This window comes from Pezoporus wallicus, unplaced genomic scaffold, assembly GCF_028554395.1.
Source record: "Pezoporus wallicus isolate ANWC-B61680 ecotype Strahan unplaced genomic scaffold, APGP_CSIRO_Pwel_v1 contig_6464, whole genome shotgun sequence".
NCBI lineage: Eukaryota > Metazoa > Chordata > Aves > Psittaciformes > Psittacidae > Pezoporus > Pezoporus wallicus.
In genome coordinates this window covers 4,875,030-4,897,727 of record NW_026642130.1, presented here as the reverse complement: position 1 = coordinate 4,897,727, position 22,698 = coordinate 4,875,030, and the positions used below count along the sequence as shown (strand labels likewise).

At 40.0% G+C, this 22,698-nt stretch overlaps 1 protein-coding gene across 3 annotated transcripts in view; it reads left to right on the top strand.

The window, feature by feature from the left end:
- The window catches only part of RCAN2 (regulator of calcineurin 2), a 72,943-nt gene that overhangs the window by 28,941 nt on the left and 21,304 nt on the right, over positions 1-22,698 (top strand). Inside the window, exon 1 of one of the 3 annotated variants that reach the window (XM_057427536.1) lies at positions 4,483-4,916. The exons of the other annotated variants lie outside the window; for them this stretch is intronic. Within the exon in view, the coding sequence (XP_057283519.1) occupies positions 4,830-4,916 (87 nt within the window). The 5' untranslated portion in view covers positions 4,483-4,829. Of the gene's footprint in view, positions 1-4,482; positions 4,917-22,698 lie in introns of those variants that run through there. 3 annotated transcript variants of the gene reach the window in all.

The following is a 22,698-nucleotide window of genomic DNA, read 5'->3' as shown; positions in this document are numbered from 1 at the left end:
CTGCTCAAAACTCTCTGCTCTCTCTCCATTCTCAGAACTAGTGGTCATAGTCTTAAGCCCAATATAAAATTGGTAGGGAACAGCAGTAGAGTTATGTACTTTCGGATGCACTTGTATTAGCGTTCTAGTTCAGGTAATTTTCTTCTAAAACGGCCTTCCACCATCTGTGCTTTGGCTCACATCGCAGAGTGCTTTGTATGTGGGTTCCCTTCAGATGAACCTCAACCAGAGGAAACCTCCAGGACTCTGTCTGCTGGGCTGCTGCTGTATACCAGTCCACAGGGCATACTAGAACTAGCCTAAAATAATTCCTCTTGAAATAGGTATACAGTTGATGTTGGGTCCTCAGCACCAACTGTTTTCTTGGAAGGAAAATACTGGCTTGTAGTTGTCAGTATTAATATTCCATATATTGTCTAGCCTTTAACTTCCAGGTGAAGCCTTGAGGTATACATGTGATCCACAAATCCTCTGGCTTAGCGTGTGCCAAAAAGACTGTGGCTTTCTTATGCACGTGTTAGTACAAAAGCTGTGATTTGCAGCAGTTTGTGATCTGGAGAACCTACTGAAAGAGTTCTATGTGTATGTTGAAGTGCATGTGTGTCTATAGCAATTTCTGTTTATTGAATGTGATACTTTAAAGTATGCATGAAATATGGCTTTATTTTTTCTTGCAAATTGGGTGAATTGAATTTAGCAAGACCATATAGAACCTGATTTGAGATTTATTTTTTTTTTTTAGAAGAATCTTTCTTTAAATTTGATTGAAAGCGAAGTCTCATGATGTGGAGAAAGCACTCAATCAATTTTAAATTATCATAGACTCATAGAATGGTTTGGGTTGGAAGGAACCTTCAAGATCATTCAGTTCCAACCCCTTGCCATGGGCAGGGACACCTTCCACTAGATCAGGTTGCTCCAAGCCCCATCCAACCTGACCTTGAAAACTGCCAGGGATGCGGCAGCCACAGCTTCTCTGGGCACCTTCTGCCAGTGCCTCAGCACCCTCATAGTGAAAAACTTATTAATCTGATATTATTATTTTTATTAACCTTAGATGACACAATATGGAATTGTAGAGTGCTCTGATAAAAAATCTCCCATAGGATTATGTCTTGATTTCAAATGAGAAATGAGTAGTAATAAACAGAATATGATGTATATTGAAAGACATAAGTTAAAGTGCAAACACTCTGCAGAGTTCTTCTGCTATTTAACCATTGTTTTCAAGAAGAAAATCCAAATAGGTTGTCTCTCTAAAGAGCTCACTAAAATAGCCTAGTGAGCTCGGGAAAAAATAGGTTGTGCTTAGGCAAGAAGAAACTAGACATGAAAAGTAATTGTGATCTCAGTACAGTTTCTTTACTCAGATGGAGTGGGAAAATTTCAGTGTTTCTGTTTTGAAGATGAAAGTAGACATACAAGAATGATGATGATGTGGAACAGGTCAGTTTGCATACTGCATACCAGTTTTCATAAGAAGGTTAAGGAGATAGGCAATTGAAATCGATAGGTGACAGTTTTAAAAATGAAAAAATGAAATAAATTCTGATGGAACTGTTCAGTGTAGCTCTGTACTGTAAGATCTTTTTTCCATCACTGCTATGAAACCATACTTAGGACAAGCATCACTTCAGATGCTGTTCTAGATCTTAAATGATCCCCACCATGTCATTCTTGATCTTTTTCAAACATTTGTTTCAGCTTTTCATCCTGTTGGTTCATTTCTGCTAAAATTTTCATTAGGCTCAGATATATGTGACTTGTCTTTGCTTTCACTGATTCCTTCAAGGCCTTTGATAACTGCTTACTAACTTCTCATGAAAAATCTCATGATTTTTCCAATCCTGCCCACTTGGAGCTTCAATCGGGCATTTTTAGGGCTTTTTTTTTTTCTATAATATCATGTATATGCAATACTCAGATATTGCTGACCAAAGGACTAGGAAGCCTCCTTTGTGAGGAAAGGCTAAGAGAGCTGGGTTTGATCAGCCTTGAGAAAAGAAGGTGCAGGGGAGACCTTGTCACCATGTTCCAGTATTTAAAGAGTGACTACAAAGAAGATGAAAACTCCCTTTTTTCCAAGGAGTCCCATGGAGAAGACAAGGGGTGACTAGCCCAAGTTACTCCTTAGGAAACTCTGGTTGGACACAAGAGGAAAAATTTTCACAATGAGAACAATCAGCCATTGGAATAATCTCCCCAGGGAAGTGGTGGATTCCCCAGCACTGGACACTTTAATGATTCAGCTGGACAGGGTGCTGGGACATCTAGTCTGGGCCATACTTTGCCAAGAAAGGTTGCTACCAGATGATCCTTGAGATTCCTTATGATGTGGTATTCTGTGATTCAAATATGCAAATAAAAGTTCCTCTAAACATACACAAAAATGTTAACTTCAAATTTCTTTCTTTTCCTGTGGTTTATGAAAAAGCTTGACAGTGATTAAGTTCCTGGTGTGCAAAACAGTTGATTATCTTGATAAACCGTATTAACTTGCTGCCTTGTACTGCCCTGTCCATGGCTGTTGACTGGTATATTCTTGGTTTGTAACACCATTATTGCTGCGATGTGTTTGTGTCCTGGTTCTGGATCTTAGTTTGTGATCACTGGTGAGGGGGCTACTAAAAAAGCAAGATAAAAAGTGGGAAATTAATTTAACAGAACTTGGAAAAGAATGTTCTGATAAGAGATCTCAGCCTTTCTGTATCCGCATCTAACCCTACTGCCAGCTCGGACGGGTGAAGGGTGGGTTACTCCACAAAAGTTGTTCTGTTATCACCTGCTCTGGAATTCCCCACACTTACCAGTTACAGTGCTGGCAAAAAGAGTAAGGAAAGAAGCTGGGTGGCTTGAGTCTGATCTGGAGCCACTTCTGTTTTAGGTGTCTGAATGCACAGTTTTGATGCGAAGAATTTGATATATTTTCTCCACATGTCTTGATTTTGAAGTTCATTAAGGGTGTGGTAGTCTGCAGCCCAAACTGACCACAGTTCAGCATACGTACCTGATACAGTTTTAGGCAGCCTAGTTAAAAGTATCAGTAGCAAACTATGGGCAGCATCACAGAACCATGGTAAAAAAGCTGCAGTATCTGTCAGTGAAACAGAGTTGAGCAGAACAGCCTCTTACATTGAGCTAGGTGCTGCTGCTAGGTTTGTATCAATAGTTAAATATTTTAATTCCACCTGTTAATCTGATTTAGGAAAAAATGTCATCTCTAGGCTTGCAACAATTAAAAGTAATTTATGGATCACAAAATAAAACATTAGAGCTCTGGGGCCCCCAACACAAGAGGGATGTGGACCTGCTTGAGCGAGTCCAGAGGAGGCCACAGAGATCCTCAGGGCTGGAGCACCTCTGCTATGGGGACAGGCTGAGAGAGCTGGGCTTGTTCAGTCTGGAAAAGAGAAGGCTCCAGGGGGACTTTGGAGCAACTTCCAGTGCTTAAAGAGCCCAACAAGAAACCTGGAGAGGGACTTTTGGCAAGGGCCTGCAGGTATAGGACAAAGTGGAATGGCTTTAAACTGAAAGAGGAGAGCTTTAGATTAGATATTAGGAAGAAGTTCTTTACCGTGAGGGTGGTCAGGCACTGGCACAGGTTGCCCAGAAAAGCTGTGGTTGCTTCATCCCTGAAAGTGTTCCAGGCCAGGTTGGATGGAGCTTGGAGCAACCTGGTCTAGGGGAGGGTGTCCCTGCTCATTGCAGGGGGCAGGGACTGAATGGTCATGAAGGTCCCTTCCAGCCCAAACCATTCTGTGATTCTGTGCTTCTGAAAAAAATAGTGAAGTCTGGTATAAAGATCAACTTTATAATTCCTGAATTTGTAGGTATTTTATTTCTATCATTAAAAAATAAAATGGCAAAGAATAAACAGACCACTGAGTCAGCAGGTGTAAAACATCTTCCCCTTCTAAATCTGTTTCTTTCAGTTGAATACTGTTACCTTCATGGAGGAGCAGCTCTAAGGACAGATGGTATAAAGGTTTGCCTAGTGCAAAGTCCTATTTTCAAGGGAAATTTTCATGTTCTGTTCTTTGAAGGGCTATTGACTACCAAATCACACGCGTACATGCCTCTGATCTTTCTGAAGATGAGTCACAGTTCAACTTGTATATCTAAGCACTGGGATCACATTTGCAGTATGTTGATCACTCCTGATGACAGGACCATGATGATCTCATGTGTGGGGTTATAAAGTGTGCATTACTAAAAAAGAGGAGTTAGAGCTATTAAAAACAGAATGCTAGGGGTTTTGCTGGTTGTTTCTTTGAGGGTTTTTTATTAGTATGCTGCTGTAGGTTTTGCAGTATAACAAACATTACCTTGAGCTTAGTGGCTCTAAATGCCGGGTTAATTTACACTCCGAGCGGACCTTTCAGCGTCAGGCAATCTTTTTTGCCAACATAAGCACTCAGCTGAAACAACAGCTATGACTCAGTTGCCAGTGAACGCTGCTTGAATTGATTTAGTCTGAGTTCAGATTTAGCACATAATCATGTTCAATTTGATCCGCTGTGCTGCCTAGAGATAAAAGGGTTGAAAAAAATAGATTTAGATTATGTCAGTCTTTGTGGTGATGTCATTGCCATGAGAGATGGAATAGCGCTGTTACTATGCTGTGCCTGCTCAGTTGGTGGGTGTACGGGGGAAAAGCAAGGAGCAACTCAGTTAAGTGCAAAGAGCTTGTGTCGGAAGCTTGCAGTTCTTGTCAGCATTGAAACAGGATCTTGGACTGTTCAACTGCAATACTGACGTGAAGATTTGGTTTTTTTCTTCTAATCATTTGTAACTCCGAGGTTGCCTAACTCTGTGTACAACAGAGGGGGATGCCAGCCCGTAGCATGGACTGTGATATCTCCACTCTGGTTGCCTGTGGGGTTGATGTGGAGGTTTTTGCCAACCAAGAGGTTAAGGTATGCGCCTACAATTCTTTTGTTACAGATGCTTCTTAGAAAAGCCTTTGGGAGAAATAGGCATTTGTATGTAGCAATTCAGACTAAGGAGGCAGATGTGATTCTGCTGCAGTAGTAAAAGTCACGCAGTTAAAAAAAAATCTGTTAATTAGGGGAGAGGAATATGTGAGAGAAATGTGCCTGCTTTTTACTGTGTTTTCATAAGCTGAAAGAATAGGCTGGTGTTTACTCTTTAATGATATAAGAAATGGGTTATATAACTGACATCTGTGTATATGCATGTTTCATACTCATAAAAAAACATTCATTGTTACTTTTGGTGAGATATTTTTAGCCCAGTGTCAGCCTTGCCACTGATGTTATTTATCAATGTTCATAATCTTCACATATTTTCTCTCAGTTGAACAGAAGCTGTTTCTTCCCTTCAGATCCAGATCATGTGTCCAAGTATAAATTTTTTGTGAGGGGTTAAAAGTTTGGAGCCAGTATTTTGGTGAATTTGCAATATAACAGAATACAGAAAGTTGTGCATCTTGCGCATCTTATGAATACCTCAGAAGCGATGCTTAAAGGCTTGATAAGGTGGGCTCTTAATTGTCTCTTAATTAGACATTTGCCATAGAAAAGTCATCCTGTGTAATTGCTTACTGTTGAAATCAATTATCATCTTCTTTTATTCTCATATTGCTGCAAGAAAATCACTGCAAATTAAGTTTGAAAGAGAAATATTAAGTATGCTTTTCACAGATCATCTGAAAGAGCTCATAGGCATAATACAGTGATATCCAGCAGTTTATTTAAAGGACAAAGATACAGACAACGCTAGTTCCTAATCTGATTGCTCTTAGTATTCAAAAAATGGAACAGGGAAGAAAAGGATTTAATTGGAGGTCAAATTTTGAATCCCTGTGCTGTTTAATTCTCAGTCAAACATTGAAGCTAATGGAAGTATCTGGAAATAACACCACTTTTATTTGCAAGAGATCAGTATGGGGTTTATTTCCCTGTTAATTTGTTACCAGGTGCTGTCATGTGTACTTTGTACAGATGCTTTTGTGTTGCCAGCAAGAGATTCTTCTTAATTTAAAAAGCTTCTTCTTAACAGTTTAAAACTGCATTTAGAGATGAAATTCAGAGGAATGATGAAATAGATGAATAGATGAAATAGAGAGTAATTCAGAGGAATGGTTCAGGTGAGCAGCCTTGCCTGCAGTGGGACATGTTTTCTGTAGTGTTTTGAAGTAGTAAAATGTTTGTCTGCTTATTCCTTTTTTTTTTTTTTAATTCTTCCTTAAGAACATATATATATATTTTTATTTAGGTGTTACGTCTGTGTTGTGATGAGTTTGTATCTGGAGCAACTGTCTTTTAGTGACATGTCGACATTCAACATAAGACTATGCCAGATGTTAGAGTTGTAGTGATCTCTTGTATCCTTATTTATGACAGTAGCAATGAAAAAGCAAAGTTTTGGTTTCCATGAAATCAGCAGAAAGCCTTCCATGGACTTTGGTTAGACTTAGAGGAGCCTGATTTAAGCTGCAGCATTTGGAAAGTGTGGCCCAGGAACACAGGTAAAAGAGAACAAAAGGGTTACAGAGACATTACAGAAATTGTAATCCTTTTCATTACTTATAGTTAAAACTGCCTTTATATTTTTCTTTTTTTTTACTGATGTCTGAATTAAAATGTTGAGTGCAAAGACTTTGGGTACTTTTCCAATGGGGACTTCACTGCAGACTGCAGTGCAGCTTAGACGCAAAGCCTACTTTGAAGTTGTTTGGCTTAGATGCTAGAAGCAGCCTGTCCTTGGTGACCCACAGCTCACTGCAGACTAATTTTCACTTAGTTGTGCCCAAACTCGACTGCAGGAGGCTGCGTGCAGTGCTGCCGCAGCACGCCTGCTGCCCGTGCTCGAGCCTTGCCAGCCCTGCTCTCAGCCCCAGTTGCTACACAGCAGGCTGTAGTGTAGCATCCCCTTTGTAAAAGTTTCAGCGCTACTGATAATCCAAAGGTGGAGACATCTGCTGCTCTTTGCTCACTCCTAGGAGAACTGCAGCAAAATAGAGTGGTTTTATTTGACTGCAAAAGGGGTTCACTTCAAGATGTTGGGTTTTTGTTGACAGAATGGTCACAGTCAATATGATAATGTTTGTGTTGGCTTTGGCAGGATAAAGAGAACATCAAGCTTTAAGTTTGAAAAGGAAGGAGGCTGTTTCTGAGAAGAGATGGATGTGGAAACTGAAGTAAAAGAGCAAAAGCAAGCACATCAATCCTGCCATCTCCCCTTCCTCTGTTCTCCCATGAGGCTTGGGCGATGTGACCTAGTGTGAGGAGTCCCTGCCCATGGCAGGGGGGTTGGACCTAAATGATCTTGAGGTCCTTTCCAACCCAAACCATTCTATGATTCTGTGAGTACTGCTCTGCCCAGCCCTTTTGCCGGCCAACTGGGAGGCACAAGTACTACTGGAAACTGAAATCTAGGCTATTGTCCTTCCAGTTGTCTTCTGCTATACAGCTCTTCATGCAGGGGAAAGTTGTTTTTGTAGAGAACCTTCTGGCAGTGCGAAGGAAATGTTCCTTCAGTGGTAGAACATATGTATTAAGGATTTCATGATACATGTGTTGTTTGATGAGATTTCCTAAAATGAGCTATTAGCACTGTAGAAGTACTTTTCTAATGTGAGCAAGGATTGTGGTTTAGATTTGCCTGCAGCATAGATGGCTTTCATTTCGATGTAGGTTTAGAACTGATGTGGGGCTCCAGAGAAAGATGCTGGCTGTACTGAGCCACCACTGTCCTGCTTATGGTGGGTGGCTGGAGAGGAGCTGCCCCATTTGCCAGACCTGTGCTGGAAGAGCAGGGTTTGTGTTGGGGCTGTGGAGCAGGAGCTCTCACAGCAGATGGCAATGGTCATTCCTTGTATTTGCTACTCTTCAAGAGAAGTGCTGGAGGATTCTCACACAGAGAAGCAACACCTGCTGCTTGGCACAGGGCTTGGGGCAGAGTTGAATGGCTTGTCTTAATGCTTTTCCACCTGTGGAAGTGACCTTATTCTGTAGGCTCTTAGCATCTGACATACAGCTCAGAAATACTCTTTTCCTCCATTTGGCCTGTGAGTGATTACTTGGTACTGAAGGCAAAGCTTTCTAGTTTCAGCACTGGGAATGGCTCATCCTTTCAGGAAACACATGCTTGTTTGGATGCCCTGAAACTGGCAGCTGGCCTGCAGCACTGACACCATTGGTTTACCATCCATGAATTCATCCAGCAGGCCTTCTGGTTTTGATCAGCTGATGCTTTGAATTGCGTTTTATAATCTCAAAATAGGGTCAGGCTAATCAACATGCTGCTAACTGTATCGGGCTTGTGTATCGGGAACAGCAGAGGTGAGAAGGCAACCATAGAGCTCAAAAAGTGCAGTTCTGCTTTGAAGTTCACCTGGATAATTACAATTCTTCTGTCAGTGCCTCTAGGTGATAATTTTATGTAATGATCTTTGTTACATAAGCAAGCAATTAATGAATATCTTGTTTATTTCTAATAGAGAAATTACAGACATCACTGAAACTTGTGGAAGAGAATTTAAACTCATACTTCTTACTCTAAGTAAGATAGTCATATATTATTCATAATTCATGTTCTCTCTTCAGTTCATATGCACTGTTCCTCTTGGCATCAAGGTATGACTGGGGCTACAAGGCACTACTGTAACAGAGAAGAAATATTTATGATCTAGACCGATTGAATTTGTATCTGAAGAGAATAATGTAAAGTAATGTGGATAGGACCATTATCTTAATGCAGGGGAAAAACAATGTGGACATGAGCCAGGCAGCAAAAGGGAATAGGAGAAATAGTTTCACTGTGGTGACTTTATTGCTTTGGAGGATTAATTCCAGTTGGAGTGGAATGTCTGTCAATCTGTAAACTCATTATTCAGTTCAGACACTCTGGTGAGCACACTGATAACGCTAGTTGTTTGGGATGGATGGTTTGGAGATCAGTCATTGCCCTGCAGTTGCCTTTAAGAGGTTTAACAGGGTGATATTGTATCTAAACCTCTGAGTCTAGAGGGCAAAAACATGCTAAGTTCTTGTGGGTTTTGCTCTCCACTTACAAAACCCTCCAATTTGTGAAAATGGCTCATTCATAAAGATGTTCTGAGGTTTAAAGTTCAAGTGCTCGAAGATTAGAGTCATGTGAAGCAAGCTGGAGGGGTGTTGCTACCCCTCTGGATGCTGCCAGCTGCCCAGTGGCAAACATCATGACTTCTTGTGAAAGTTTCAGGGTTTCTTTTCTGCAGGTTCTTCTGCTTAGTCACATGAGCTTGATTTGTGGGAAGACTGTTGCTCAGTAAGACTCCATAGACTGGGAGCATAAGGAGGAAATCAAACAGCGGCATGACTACAGAAAATACCCTGATGGCTTGAAAGGATTGCTTTAAAATTTCTGTTAGTATTTCCTGCACTTGATAGTTCTTTCTATTTGCAAATAATGTTGCATCTGTGAAATCTTCAAGATCCAGTAGTTCTGCTTGAGAAATAGATATGTATGTCTTTTGATCTCTGCTTACTGTCTGTCTTCATCTAGAGTAAGTAACAAAGAGGAAGAATGAAAACATTTAGCTTTCTTGCTCATTTACTCCACCTGTAATAATGCTTTTAAAATAGGACTGTTTGGTTTGGAGAGCAAAGTATAACCTCTTTTTCTAGCCTTCAAAAAGCTGTAATGTTGATATAACTGATGTAGAATAAGGGTGTTAGAAAGATAAAAGATACCACCTTTAAGAGGTTTGTAATGTCTCTCTCTATATATATGTATCTCATAGTAGTTACTATATTCTAAATAGGAAAAAATTTCAAAAGCAACAGAAATATTTAGGACTTAAATAAGCAGGTCCCTGTCCAGAGAGATACCTTTTGCTTTCAGTGTTGTGGTAGCCCTGTTTACTCTGGTCTTCATAGCTTCCCAGATGTAGTTCTGTTTCCAGCACATAGACCCTGCTGCACAGCTTCAGTGTCAGTGCCCAGAGACTCTGAGCCAGCAAACCTGGGGCTCATGCACCCAGTGCTGCTGCAGACTGAAGCACTGCTAGAAATCAGTGTTAACAGGAGTAGATTGGTCTTTGCCTTTGTCTTTCTAACAGCCCCATGTGAAGGCAAGTGAACTCCTTAAGAAATCTCCAAAGAAGAAGTAATACAGTTGTTAGACTTCTAAGTGTCATGGTGTGCCTTTAGGCTTACCTTCAGTTATTTCTATTTGCCTTTTTAACCTTCAGTGATTTGTATTTGTTTTTTTAACCTTCAGTTACTGGTATTTGCTTTTTTTTACCTCCAGTTATTTGTATTTGCTTTTTTCTTGATTCAGAAGGGAATGCTGCTGTTTCACTGGAGGTCAGTTGCAGCTGCAGGTGCTTACACACCTGTGAATATGGCATGCTTTGTTTCTCATTCTTCACCCTTTTAATACTAACAGTGAACAGCAGAACAAGTCAGAGGTTTTTATATTCTTTTTATCCTCCTTTCTGTTGGAAGGCACATGAAGATATTTCCTTTCATAAGGATAACAAGACAATCAGCAATTTGTCATCAAATGAAAATAAGTAACAGCTAGAATGCATTGCTAGAACATGCAGCATTAATCCAAGGCAGGTAATAAGGTAAGAGGGAGCTTGCAATTATGCTGATAAATGGCCCAACCTATGTAAGGAGCAATAAAGAGATGATGATTTTCTTCAGCAGATTTTAGGAATTAATCAGTACAGCTATAGATTGAGGTACTTTTAATACACATGCAAGTGTGATACTGAGTTTTTTAGGCAATTATTTTGTTTAGAATTCCCAGTAGAGCCTATAGAGGTGAAATACCCAAATTCTTTGTGGTTTTCTTAAAAACAGCATTTCAGAGACACATTGTTTTCATGTCCCTAGTCGATAGCCTCATTCATCTCTGCAGGTAATGTGTATGTGCAGTGTTTTGTCTCAAGCTTTGCTGATACCGTTGGCTGCTTCATAGCGTGATCTAAACTTTGATACTGAAAGAAGTTTCAAGTTTTGGGGCAGAGGTCTGCACCAACCTTATTATGTGTATCCCTTTAATGCATTATTTTGCACATAGACTAATGGCTGTGCTTTGTGATTGGACAGTTCTTTAATATTTTCTAGGAGTGATTCTGCCAAAGGCATTAAATAATCTACTTAGTTTTGACCATTCATGTGCTAAACAACATATTTGCTTTGGAAGATATTATCTGATCATATGTTAGAATGCAAACAACCATGACAGTGTGATCTCAAGCAGTAATTCTTCCTTGGTGAAGAGATGCTGAACAAGAAGAGTGCCGCAGTTTATCAGACCTTTGACTAACACACAAGCTGCTGAGGTCCAGAAACTTGCCAAGCTCAGTCTCTAGTCAGTGCTCAGTTGCTACAGGATTCTGTGTTTTCCTTCCACCTATTTATAGTGGTGCCAGCACTCTGTGCGTGGACTTCTGAATGTTTCCCCATTGACATGGCTGGCAGTGTGCACCCTCTTCTAAATGCCAACTGAATTCAAATTTCTCCATGGGAGACTTCTGAGTTTCTACTGTCTAACCCTCCTTAAAGTAACTGTTTTTATTGACTTCTTAGTGTTGAGTCTTGACTCTTCTTTGGTGTAGATCATAGATTTGAGCCTCAGTTGCCGCTTCTAATACTTGCAGCGGAGTTGGAACTAGATGAGCTTAAGTTCCTTTCCAGCTCTAACTATGATTCTATGACAGCTTAGCTGCCCTCAGTATAGGATATTATATATGCAGGGTTTTTTTTCAGGCCAAACACAAACTTCTCCCTTTTTTTTCCTCATTGACAGTGGTTCTAAAATGCACATGAAGCCATTGAGTTTGTTTCCAGCCTATGCTTTCCCTCTATAATTCAGGCTGATTTCTGCTTTGTTCATGTTAATTCCTGAAAGCACAGGTCATCTTCTCACAGCATCAGTGTTCTTGTGAGGCATTTAACTGCCCCCAGTAGGAATTTCTGTTGGTGCTGAATCAAGGAGAAGCCCTTGGTTGTTGCAGCTCTGAAGCAGTCAACAGCCCCGTTGTCCTTGCGGGACCTTTGCACGGCACACTGCAGAGCTGGGGGGGGGGGCGTGCAGCAGCATCTCTATGGCAGTCTGTCTGTTCTGTACTCCCAGAGTTGTGAAAAACTTCAAAGTGGTGTTGTACAAAGAAAGTTCCAAGTGTTCTCATTTACAGCCGGAGAACTAAGGAACCAGGAAGTAAGTTTTCTGATTAGGAAAGTGGATTAGAATGTATCAGGTTCTGTAGATGTTCAACCTCAAATGCTGTTCGAGCTGTAGACATTAGCCAGACAACAAGGAGCCTTGCTTAGTTACTGTCTGTTTTGGGAAGGGAAGAGAGGGGTTGAAACTGGTCCAACCTTGCTGCCTTTCAGAATCTGCCTGAGGTTATGACAGCATCTGGATGGAGAGATGGACTTTATCTTGCAGCATGGCTTCACATTTGGCAGAGAAATGTACTGCAGCATGAAAAATCCTCCAGTTTTGCAGCACCAGATAGTCCTATCTGTTGAAATAACAATCACTGAGCTGGGAAACACAGTGAACCTGTTGGCTCAGAGCAGGATCAACAGGCAGCTGTATGCAGTAATTTCTTCAGCTCAATTTGTCGCTTGCAGAGGTATCCGTCTGCTTCATATATTGTGGTGAGTAATCTTGATACGCTGGCCATAAAAGGTGGAGGCACTCAAACAGCTGAATCAAGCATTGTGGTGAGCTCTGCTGTGTTATACCCATGTCATGCCCAGAGCAGTGGTAACCTTGCAAAATCTTATTTGTCCTTGTATTCATGTAGGTTGGACATGCCGGTGTGCAGGCAGATGAACAAACTGTAGTAAAAGAACTGCTGATCCTCTCGTGAAATGAAATTCCATTTATGGAGGAGATAAGATTATGATTGTTTCATTTGCTGTATAAGTCTTATTCCAGGTTTACCAGCTTCAAGTATTCATCATCCTTTGGTGTGTATTCTCTTGCCTGGGAACCTTCAGTATTGATTGCTTTTCCATGTTTCTCAGGGAAAACCAATAACCAATCAGAATACAGACTTTTGCGTTGTCTAAATAGTTAGAACTATACTGGGAAATTTGTTTTAAGCACCACTTCTCTGTAGCTGTTGGTTTGACAGGTGCCCTTTTTAACTGGGTATTGTTTGTTTGGGGTGTGTGTATTTTGTTTTGGGCGTTATTATTTTATTTGCTGATAAAAACAAACCAAACCAAAACCAACCCAAACCTAAACCCAAAATCAACCCACCATCAGAAATGGCCTTTCTCCCTCTAAGAGGAACATTAAAAGAAGCACTTATCTCTAAGGAGCAGGTGATAGGTGGAAGTCCTCTGAGCTGTGGTTTTAACCTGAGGGAGAAGGAAAGCAGTTGGTCATTTAAAAAGGTGGCTGAAATGAGGAAGAAGTTTCAGAGGAGGGAAGCCTGTATGATGATAGGTTTTTTTTTCCCCCCTTCAAAAGTGCCTCTGTGGTGCAAGACCAAGAATGGAGAACACTCTTGTGGCAGGGAGGTCGGTTGTGGCAGGCCTTATGATTGAGTGATGGCAGAGGCAGAGAAGCTAGGATGGATGGAGAATTGACGAAAAAAAGAATGCTCAATGGAAGACCAAGGCAAGAACAGATGACTTTGACTTCTTATGGTGTAGTGGAATGATTTAAGGATTTTGAGAGCGGAAGCTGACACAAGATGCTGACAAAACTCGGTGGTCAAGAAAAGGAGGACTTCATGACAAAAGCTGTCACCAGTCAGGTGTTGGCATCATTGAAACCTTAGGTACATTAATCTTGACAGCTTTCTGCTGTCCTGAAACATTCCACAGGCTTCCATTCCACCTCCACGTAACAAAATCCCTTTGTGAACTGTTACTGTGGGCTACTGCTGTTCTCAGCTTCCTCCTCAAAACTTGTTGTTGCTGTATGTCTTACAAGGAATTAAAGACTCAGCTACATATGCATGTGTAAGACAGAAACTATGTTGTAAACCCTACAAAAAAAAAAATCTTTGCCCTTTTAATATATCTTATTCCTACCTTATCATAGAATCATGACCTTCTCTGTCTTGCTTTCTGCTGGATCCTTCTAAAATGCAAGAAGGAAGGGTGTTTTTTCACTTGTTTCTGCCCAGTGTGGTAGATGATACTAGAAATAAAACCCAGTAATTTCTGAATTGTTGGAAGTAGCCAAACAGGAAGGAATGTTCTGGGCACGCTCTTTTCAGCAAGTGGAGGTAGCTAATTTGTATTTGATTCTTGATTTTGATCTTGGCAATTAAGAAATTAATAATGTCAAGTACTTTCACTGAAAGTTATTTTGAAGCAAGCTTTTGAAATGAAGAGTCTGAGATCGGATGAAAGGAAAATTATTATGTTTTAAAAAGTCATTTTCAGCACCTTTATGGAGCTGGTAAATACTGTCTCCTAAGATGATTATCTGAGATTGAGGAGTGCATGGGAGCTAGCGTTTAAGGAGACACTGTTGAATGCATAATGGGATTATCTGTCCTGATGCAAAGGACAGATGGGACATACATTAGGAGACTGTTGTGGCTAGATCAGATACGACTTTTGCTTTACAGCAGTTTAAGGTTTTATATATAAAGTGAAAACCAAGTGGGCAAAATTACAAAATTGATTTCAATTAACTGAGGATTTAAATAGGAACAAGGAAAGTCTGGTGATGCAGAAAAAGTGAGAGGAAAACAATGTGCAAATCCATTAACAGCAAGATGCATAATGAACAGTGTTATATAAACTGCTTTACTAATAAGCAGCTAAATTAATAGAAAAAACCCAACCCTAGTAGCGGCCAGAGCAGAGATAAACTGCTAAAAATGCAGAGATAAGACAGTTGTTCAAGTGTACAGGACCTGATAAAATCTACCAAAGAATGCTTTAGTATACAGTTGAAATAATCTTGCTACCATTTGAAATTATCTTTGAGAATTCATAGGTTACAGAGAGACTGCTGTTAGAAAGAAATAGCATTTCTGTTTGAATGGAGGAGGGGAAGGGTCTGGAAAATTATAGAAATTTTATCTGACTTAAATTTTGGAAGTAAGTTTGTAAGTACTTTGGAAGTTCCAGCCCTCTGATCATCTTGGCCTCCGCTGGACTCTGCGATAGGTCCATGTCCCTCTTGTGCTGAGACCCCCAGAGCTGGATGCGGTATTGCAGGTGGGGTCTCATGAGAGTAGAGTAGAGGGGCAGAATCACCTCACCTTGACCTGCTGCTTTCTGGCCATGTTGTCAAGCTGACTGAAAGCTCTCAAGTTGTGAATATTGTTGTGATTTCTTGGGTGCATTAATCCTGTTGAGTGGTGGTTTCCTGGTTTGGGTTCTGTGCTAATGTGGCTGCGGGTCAGTTTAAGTAAGCTGGCCAGTGCTAGTGCAATGTTTGTCTCTTGAGGCTGGTTGTACTTTACAGATGAACGTTTTTTGTCTAAAAATGAGATTTCATGTTGCCATCTTGTTCACAGATCCTAAGAAGAAAACCACTGAAGTGTGAAAGGTAGTAAGTACCTTTATCTTTAGAAACACCTGATTATATTAGAGGAATTCCAGGGCTGTGCAACCAGGAAGCTTTCTGCAAGTGACTGCTAGTCCTTGAACCATAATCTGAGAATCACTGAATTAAACAGAATTCTTATTAATCACAACAGCTGGGAACAATGCCAAACACCGGGCCATAACAGTAATAAGTATGCTGCTTATACTAGCAGTAAATTATTGGCGTACTTATTTTTAGAGGTTTGGAAGGTTGATGCATTTTTGTCTGAATTCTTTAAATAAATGAATAAAAATGAAACATGCTCAGATATCTATATCTTGCTTTTGTAGCAGATAACTAGACTGATAAAACTGTAGTGATTTAAACTACCTGCCCAAAATTTTAACTCCCAGATTAGTGAGATATTTCCTGGGCTAGTGAAAGGAGTTTGGTTTCACTAAGTGTTGCTGAATAAAAGCATTTGCTTGGCATAAAGTGGCAGTCCTGAAACAAAAGAGTACTCAATGCATACTGCATCCTAGGAAACAACAATACAGAATATTTTTTAGTGTCATTGGCTCAGTGTTTGCTAAAATTTCTGCTAAAGCTTTAACTATATTATTCTGTTTTATAGTTCATGTGGTTTTATAGTGAACCAGAAGCAGAGCAAAGGAACCTTAAGTATTTTATAAAGAAAAGGTCTTGGATAAAGAGAATTTACTTTGGGAATAAATAGTTGTTATAAATGTGGTAAAAAGATAATTAATAGGAGTGTGCACTGGTGTCTAAAATGGAGTGGCTGATAATAGCTGCAGATATTCAATATATTGAGCTACTATATTTTGAGACCACTTATCTATAGGAAGGTACCTTTCCTATAGATAAGGTTATTCTTCCCTAAATGTTTTCCATCAGATTAAAGGTTTATATATGTAGGAAGTCCATATCTACTGTGTTTCTGATTTGAGTGTCCCTTAGAGAGTCTGTGGGCTCTGCTGAGGGACTTCTAGGATGAAATTTTCACTCATAGTTGATATTTGTCCTTAATAATATATATTAGTATCCCAAACTTATTAAGTACACAATTTTCAATTTCAATTGAATTGAAAAGTGTAAATTCTGTTCTTAAGGCTACAGTTGGCACTGCTTCTGCAACGTAGTGATTTGCAGGTGTAGTCCATGCGTGAGGCTGAGTGGTCTGGAAGATGTAACCTCAGTAGCGAACAGGTTGCTTCCCTTTATTTTAGATTTAGGTAGATTTACATTAGATATTAGGAAGAAGTTGTTTACTGTGAGGGTGGTGACGCACTGACACAGGTTGCCCAAAGAAGCTGTGGCTGTTTCATCCCTGGCAGTGTTCAAGGCCAGGTTGGATAGGACTTGGAGCAACCTGGTCTAGTGGAAGGTGTCCCTGCCCATGGCAGGGGGAGTTGGAACTGGGTGCGCTTTGAGGTCCTTTCCTACCCGAGCTATTCTGTGATTCTATTATTTTGACTGACTAGTTCCCCTAAAATTGATATTCCCATGTCTTCTCATGTCACTTAGAATCTAATTGCACCAAAGTTCAGGGCTTTAAAATCTCACTGTCCTCAAAGCCAGACTTCTCAAGTTTACACATTTGCCTCCGACACTGCAGATAAACACATTATAGACTCCCATGATGGCATTTGCAAGGCACGCACCATTCTTTGACACAGAGGCAGCGTGAAAAAGTGCCACAGGGCAAGAAACTGGACGCTACAGGGTACTAATTATTTTTATATGTCCTACTTTTTTTACTTTTCATAAAATGAGTAAAAATTCATGCAGTTACCACTCTGCTCGCCAGTCACTGGGCTTGCTGCTATCCAGAGCAATCAGTAAGAGGGCAGTGTCTATGATGAGTGGCTTCAGTTTCATGATGCCAGTCCAGTATCTTTTTAATATCATGCTGTTACTGATAAATTTTTCACATCAGGAAATGAAAATGATTTTGATGAAGAGCAGTGCTGTTTTTAGCTGTAAGATAGGATTAGTATATTTTCCAGTTCTTGTTTCTAAAGAAAATCTGTGCCAATTGGAAATTATCCAGTTGGTTGAAAAATGACATGGGAGCAGTTTGGTCAGGAATATTTGCTTTTTCACCCTGGGGTTTCTTCCATCTGCCTAATAAAACAATTAAATCACTGTAAGACTCAAATGCCCTTGCCTATACTCTGTCTAGTAGTGGACAGTACTAGTGGCTGTTGAGGCAGATAAAAACTATTGCTTCTTTTACTGCCCTTATGTACTTGTTACAGAGACCAGGTCTGTCCTCTCAGGACCACTTCCTGGTGCTGTGAGGCTGCTTGTCAACTAAAACCCCTCTTCTGGCCTGCACAAGCCCAGTTTTCTGAAAATTGCTAAATTCTTGATTTCATTAGGTACTATAGCACTGTAAAATTGTTAGAGTCTAATTAAGCATTGTGGTTTATACTGGAAATGAAAATATGCTGGATTTTTAATTAGGCAGGTAGACTACTGTATGGCATTTCTTTGATGCTTGGGATCCTGCAGTCCTCTGAAGACTGTGACCTCTGATGGGGGACAAGACAGCCTCTCTTAAGTGTAAGAATGTTTCAAGCACATTTTTTGTCACAGAAGCTTATTCAAACTGGAAAGCATCTTCAATATTTTGTAGGACAGAGCTGAAGTGAGTATTACAGTGACAGTATAGAAGCAGCATGGAGGGATGAGTGTATCATCTCTCTTTATGCAGGTATTTTCCATCCATTTTCTGCCATGATCTGCAAAATCAAGTTCACAGTTCAACTTTTCAGAGTGATAACAGCATTAAGAGCAATTGTACCTCTCACAGATTATAGCTCCTCTGAGGGCACCAAATCGGTGAGTGTGGGAGAATGATATACTTTGCAGTCTTTTATAGTGGCCTCTTTCAGTGCAGGGTATAAATAGGTCTATGGAAGTTCTGCCATTTGAAGTTAGGAGGAACGCACTGTTACCTGTAGTTATCCTCTTTTTAAATGTGTGTGTATATATATATATACATATATATATATAAAAATACATACACCCACTGGTGTCTTTCTATTTTTGACAGCACAGCTCCTGTTGTAAGGAAAATCTATATCCTTTCTAATAATAAAAGTAAGACTTTTTTCCTCTTCAAATAAATGCATCAAGCTCAAATGTTTTCTTGTAAACAATTAATGAAGGAAGGTCTATATAGAGCAAAGCAGTATGAAAAGAAAATGTACATAGAGAATTGATGATGAAGGTAGGTTTTCACTGGCAAACTACAGAATGAGGCTTTCATGAATCATAAAAGCCTTTTCTGGAAATAGTTTTGCTTAAGATATTGCAGCAACTCAACACATTTTTTCTGGACCTCTCAGTTTAAAAGAGCTGTCATAGTTTCTGAACTATGCTTTAAAGTTGTTTATTTCACTTTATTTTCCTCTTCCTTTATCTATTTTTTCCCACTTAGACCATTTCTCTATTTTAAAGTGAAATTAGGAACTTGAACAAGTTAATGTCTATTAAGAAAACTGTATTGATCTCTGTTGTTTAGTGGGATGTGAAGTGCTTTGCTGTATTAACCAAGGGCAAAATGCAGAAAGCTGTGCTGTGGTGTAAGCATCTCTTGTGTGATCCTGCACCCTCAAATCCTTATGCAGCCATCAGGGTAAAATTTGGTTTAGCTGCATGTGTCATCCATTCAGTTCTGGTGTGTTGCAGACCAGTGTACTCTTATTCCATCAGCTATACTGTGCTGGATGTACAAGAGGCAGAATATGTCTGAAATGGATCCTATAAGGAGTTTCCCATATGCCTCTATTTGTCACATTAGGAAGCAAAAACTTCCCTTTATGCACACCTTTACTCTTTTCCAGCCCAATGATGATTTTTTCCTTAGTGTTTTAGAGGTTTTTTTGTACCTCTTCCTTACATGTTTATTTCTGATACTTTTTTTTTTGTATACCATTAAGCCTGAAACACCATTCACATGTAGTTTATGTAGGTTTGCAACAGACTCCATTCAGTCGCTCAACGGGGGATCGCGTATCACTGACCTTGATGTATCCTTGTACAGACAGACTCCAGTTTCAAAGGCTGCAGCTTCTCTAGCTGTTCAAATGTAGACAGACGACAGACCTGCTTGAGTAATTTGCAAATGAAGTGTAAGACAGCGAATGACAGATGGTCGAGACAGACTGGCAAGAATAAGAAACAGTCAAATAGTACAACCAAAGCGTTAGACAGTGGTCATAGCACTGCAGATTCTGCCCACTGAGCGTGGGCTGCAGTAGTAGGGAGAAAGGCAAGAGAGAATAGCTCTTTATTTAATGTTTTAGGGCAGAGGTGCTGTTACAAAATGAGTGGTTTAGGGTTCCTTAAAGAATGACCATCAAAGGTATTACGAAGAGCAGTTTTAATATGATTTATAAAAGCACGACTTAACAGAATTTGATGGCAAGGTTCACTTTGTTATTTATAGATGAAGCATTCAAAGGAAAATTGTAAAAACAAGCTAAAGGTGATTGATACAGAGACCGAAAACACCAAGGGTAAGGGAGACCCTCCCTCCTCTCAGACTCAGTCAATAGCCTGTGTCTAATGGAATGTATAAAGGCAAATCGAGGTAGAATCAAGCTAAAATGATTTTTATAGAGGTCAAGGATGAAAAGGGTAAAGGAGACCTTCCCATTGAGTCACAAGGTTCAGACTGGACCCCTTTGCTTTATAAACTCCTAATGGAGCCTGGGTAAGGCTGAATCAAATCGGTCTCAGACTTGGACAATAGCTTGTGTCTAATGGAAGAAATACAGTCAATAAGGAAATCCTCCTGTTGAGTCGTGAGGTTCAGAACAGACCCCGTTGTTTTCTAAACTCCTGACAGAGCCTAGGTTCAGCTGGAACTAGTCTTGGTCTCAGATTTGGTCAATGGTATTCATATAAAGGGTTACAAGAGTCATTTAGCAGCAGCACCTTTAGTGAAATCTGACTTCTACATTTTTGTCTCCAGGTAGGCTGTTTTCCTTTGAAGCTACATTTCAGCAGCGATTTTTGTACTAAGCTTCTGAGACTAAGCTCCCATGGTTGCCTGTAAGTGGGCACTGTGACTACAAGTCAGTTTGTCCTCAGTGTCACCACACAGAGGAGGAGAGTAGTATACCTCAGAAGGGTTAAGGAGATGAAACTTAAGTTGTCAAAGATCAATAAAAAATAGTGTGATAAGAAGATGGAATTTTATGTGGCTTTTCTTACAGTCCCTAAGTTTATACAGTTAGTATGAATATTTTCACACAGCTAATGCATAAATCTAATCCTCGTTCCCTGTGCCAGTTTGACTACCAGTCCCTTATTTATTCTTGTCCCTAGCATTTGAATTTGGTTGGGGTTTTTTTTGGCTTTTCCAGGAGTGCCACCGACTGTTCTGATGAGAGATCCTGGCTTGCATCTACATTAGCTTTTTTAGTCTGAGTTGGGGGTTCTCATGAGGCAGTTTTCCTGTTGATCTCCATATTTTCGTCCACGTCACAGAGCAGCTCATGAGCTGGTTGTCTTTCAGATGAAATTAATACAGAAGGTGCACTCCAGTAATGTGCCTAATATATTCCAACTGCTGATGGGCATTCAGACCACAGAACCTGCTCAGAAAGTCCTCAGCACCAGCTGTTTTGCTGTATAGATCTGCTCCTTGGAACACCCTTATTGACAGAAACATAGCTACTGGTAAAAACTAATTAAGGTTGTTTTTCTTCCTTAGTTTTGTTTGCCAGATTACAATAATAGGAACTTTAGGAATTATTGGAACAGGCTAAACATATACACAGTAATTTGTTTCTTGTGCTACCAATTAATTGATGGGCTTAAATGTTTGCTGCAACAAGATAAAATCGATACTATGGATATTCTTAAATCCAATGTAGATGAGCTCCTTGGAGCTCACTGAATACATTATCTACACAGTTATTGTGTGAATTCTTAAAATAAAATAAACATAAAAAAGCTTTTTTTTTTTTCAGGACTGTCTGATTTTTTTCCTCATGGCTTCATTATGATCATTATTTTTATCATTCTTAAGCTAAAATGTAAGGCTGCTGTTTGGAAAACAGAAATTGCATTAAATCCTTCACTGATCTTTCTTCTTGCTTTTTTTACTCTGACAAATATGATGCAAGCAAGAAGAAAAAAAGGAAGTATCTAGTGATGTTGCACAAAATGCTAGCCAGCACAGGAATCAGAAATAGCTTCTCTGCGAACAAAGAATGATGTTTCTATAGAACACTCCCTAGCACTGGGGGCAAAACTAATAGATATAGTCATATAATGTGCATTTGGCCAGCTGGTTTGAAAGAGCACTTCCAGCGTTTCAGTGAGCTAATGCAGCATCTGGAACTGGAGTACTTCAAATATGGGATGCTCAGAAAAGCTGTTTCTGGTGATACAGTAAAATAGCAGTGCTCCTATAAAGAAGAAACATAAAGTGTGGATTTTTCTTTTAGCTCAGTCATTGGGTGTGAAATTGAATTGAGAAGTCTCCAAACTATATTAAATCACCCCCTTGGCATTGCCACAGGAACAATTTATTTCATCTTGAAGGAGCCTTTGGTTTCCAGATCAGTGGAGCTAAGCAGGAGGAATGTGCGTCACATTGAGGTAAACAGAGATGTGAGCTGGTTAAAAACAGAAAAGGCAACGCAGCAAAATTCTGTGCCCCTGCCATTTGTCAGCCTCTTCTGAAATGTGAATGCCGTTTCCATTAAGCTTTGGGATAGATATTATCTCTGTACCTTTTGTTGTGCTGGTGAGTTGGAAGCTGAACAGGGGTTTATTTAGCTCAGCTGATTTTTCAAGATGCAAGTCTGTCTTGTTTTGTTCACCAGGAGGTTTGCGGTGCTGCTGCAGTGCTATCATGCCTTGGTGGACTTGTCCTTGCGCAGGAGGACTGGTAGGGAGGGATGGCTCTTACTGCCTCAGTCCTGGTGTGAGGTAAAACTTATCAAGCTTCTTCCTGTTTCCTATCTAGTTTTGTCATGAGTTTTTGTGAGATGATGAAGTACAAATGTCTACACCACAGTGCAATCTCTGTTATACTTTCTCAAAGTCTCTGTCTGGAGCAAGATACCGTATCTGTAAGCAGTAAGCGTTACATCAAATATTTCTGCTGTTGGAATGATTTTAGCACAAAATGATGGTGCAAAACCTTGATTGCAGCCTTCAGGATCTAAAAGTTCTGTG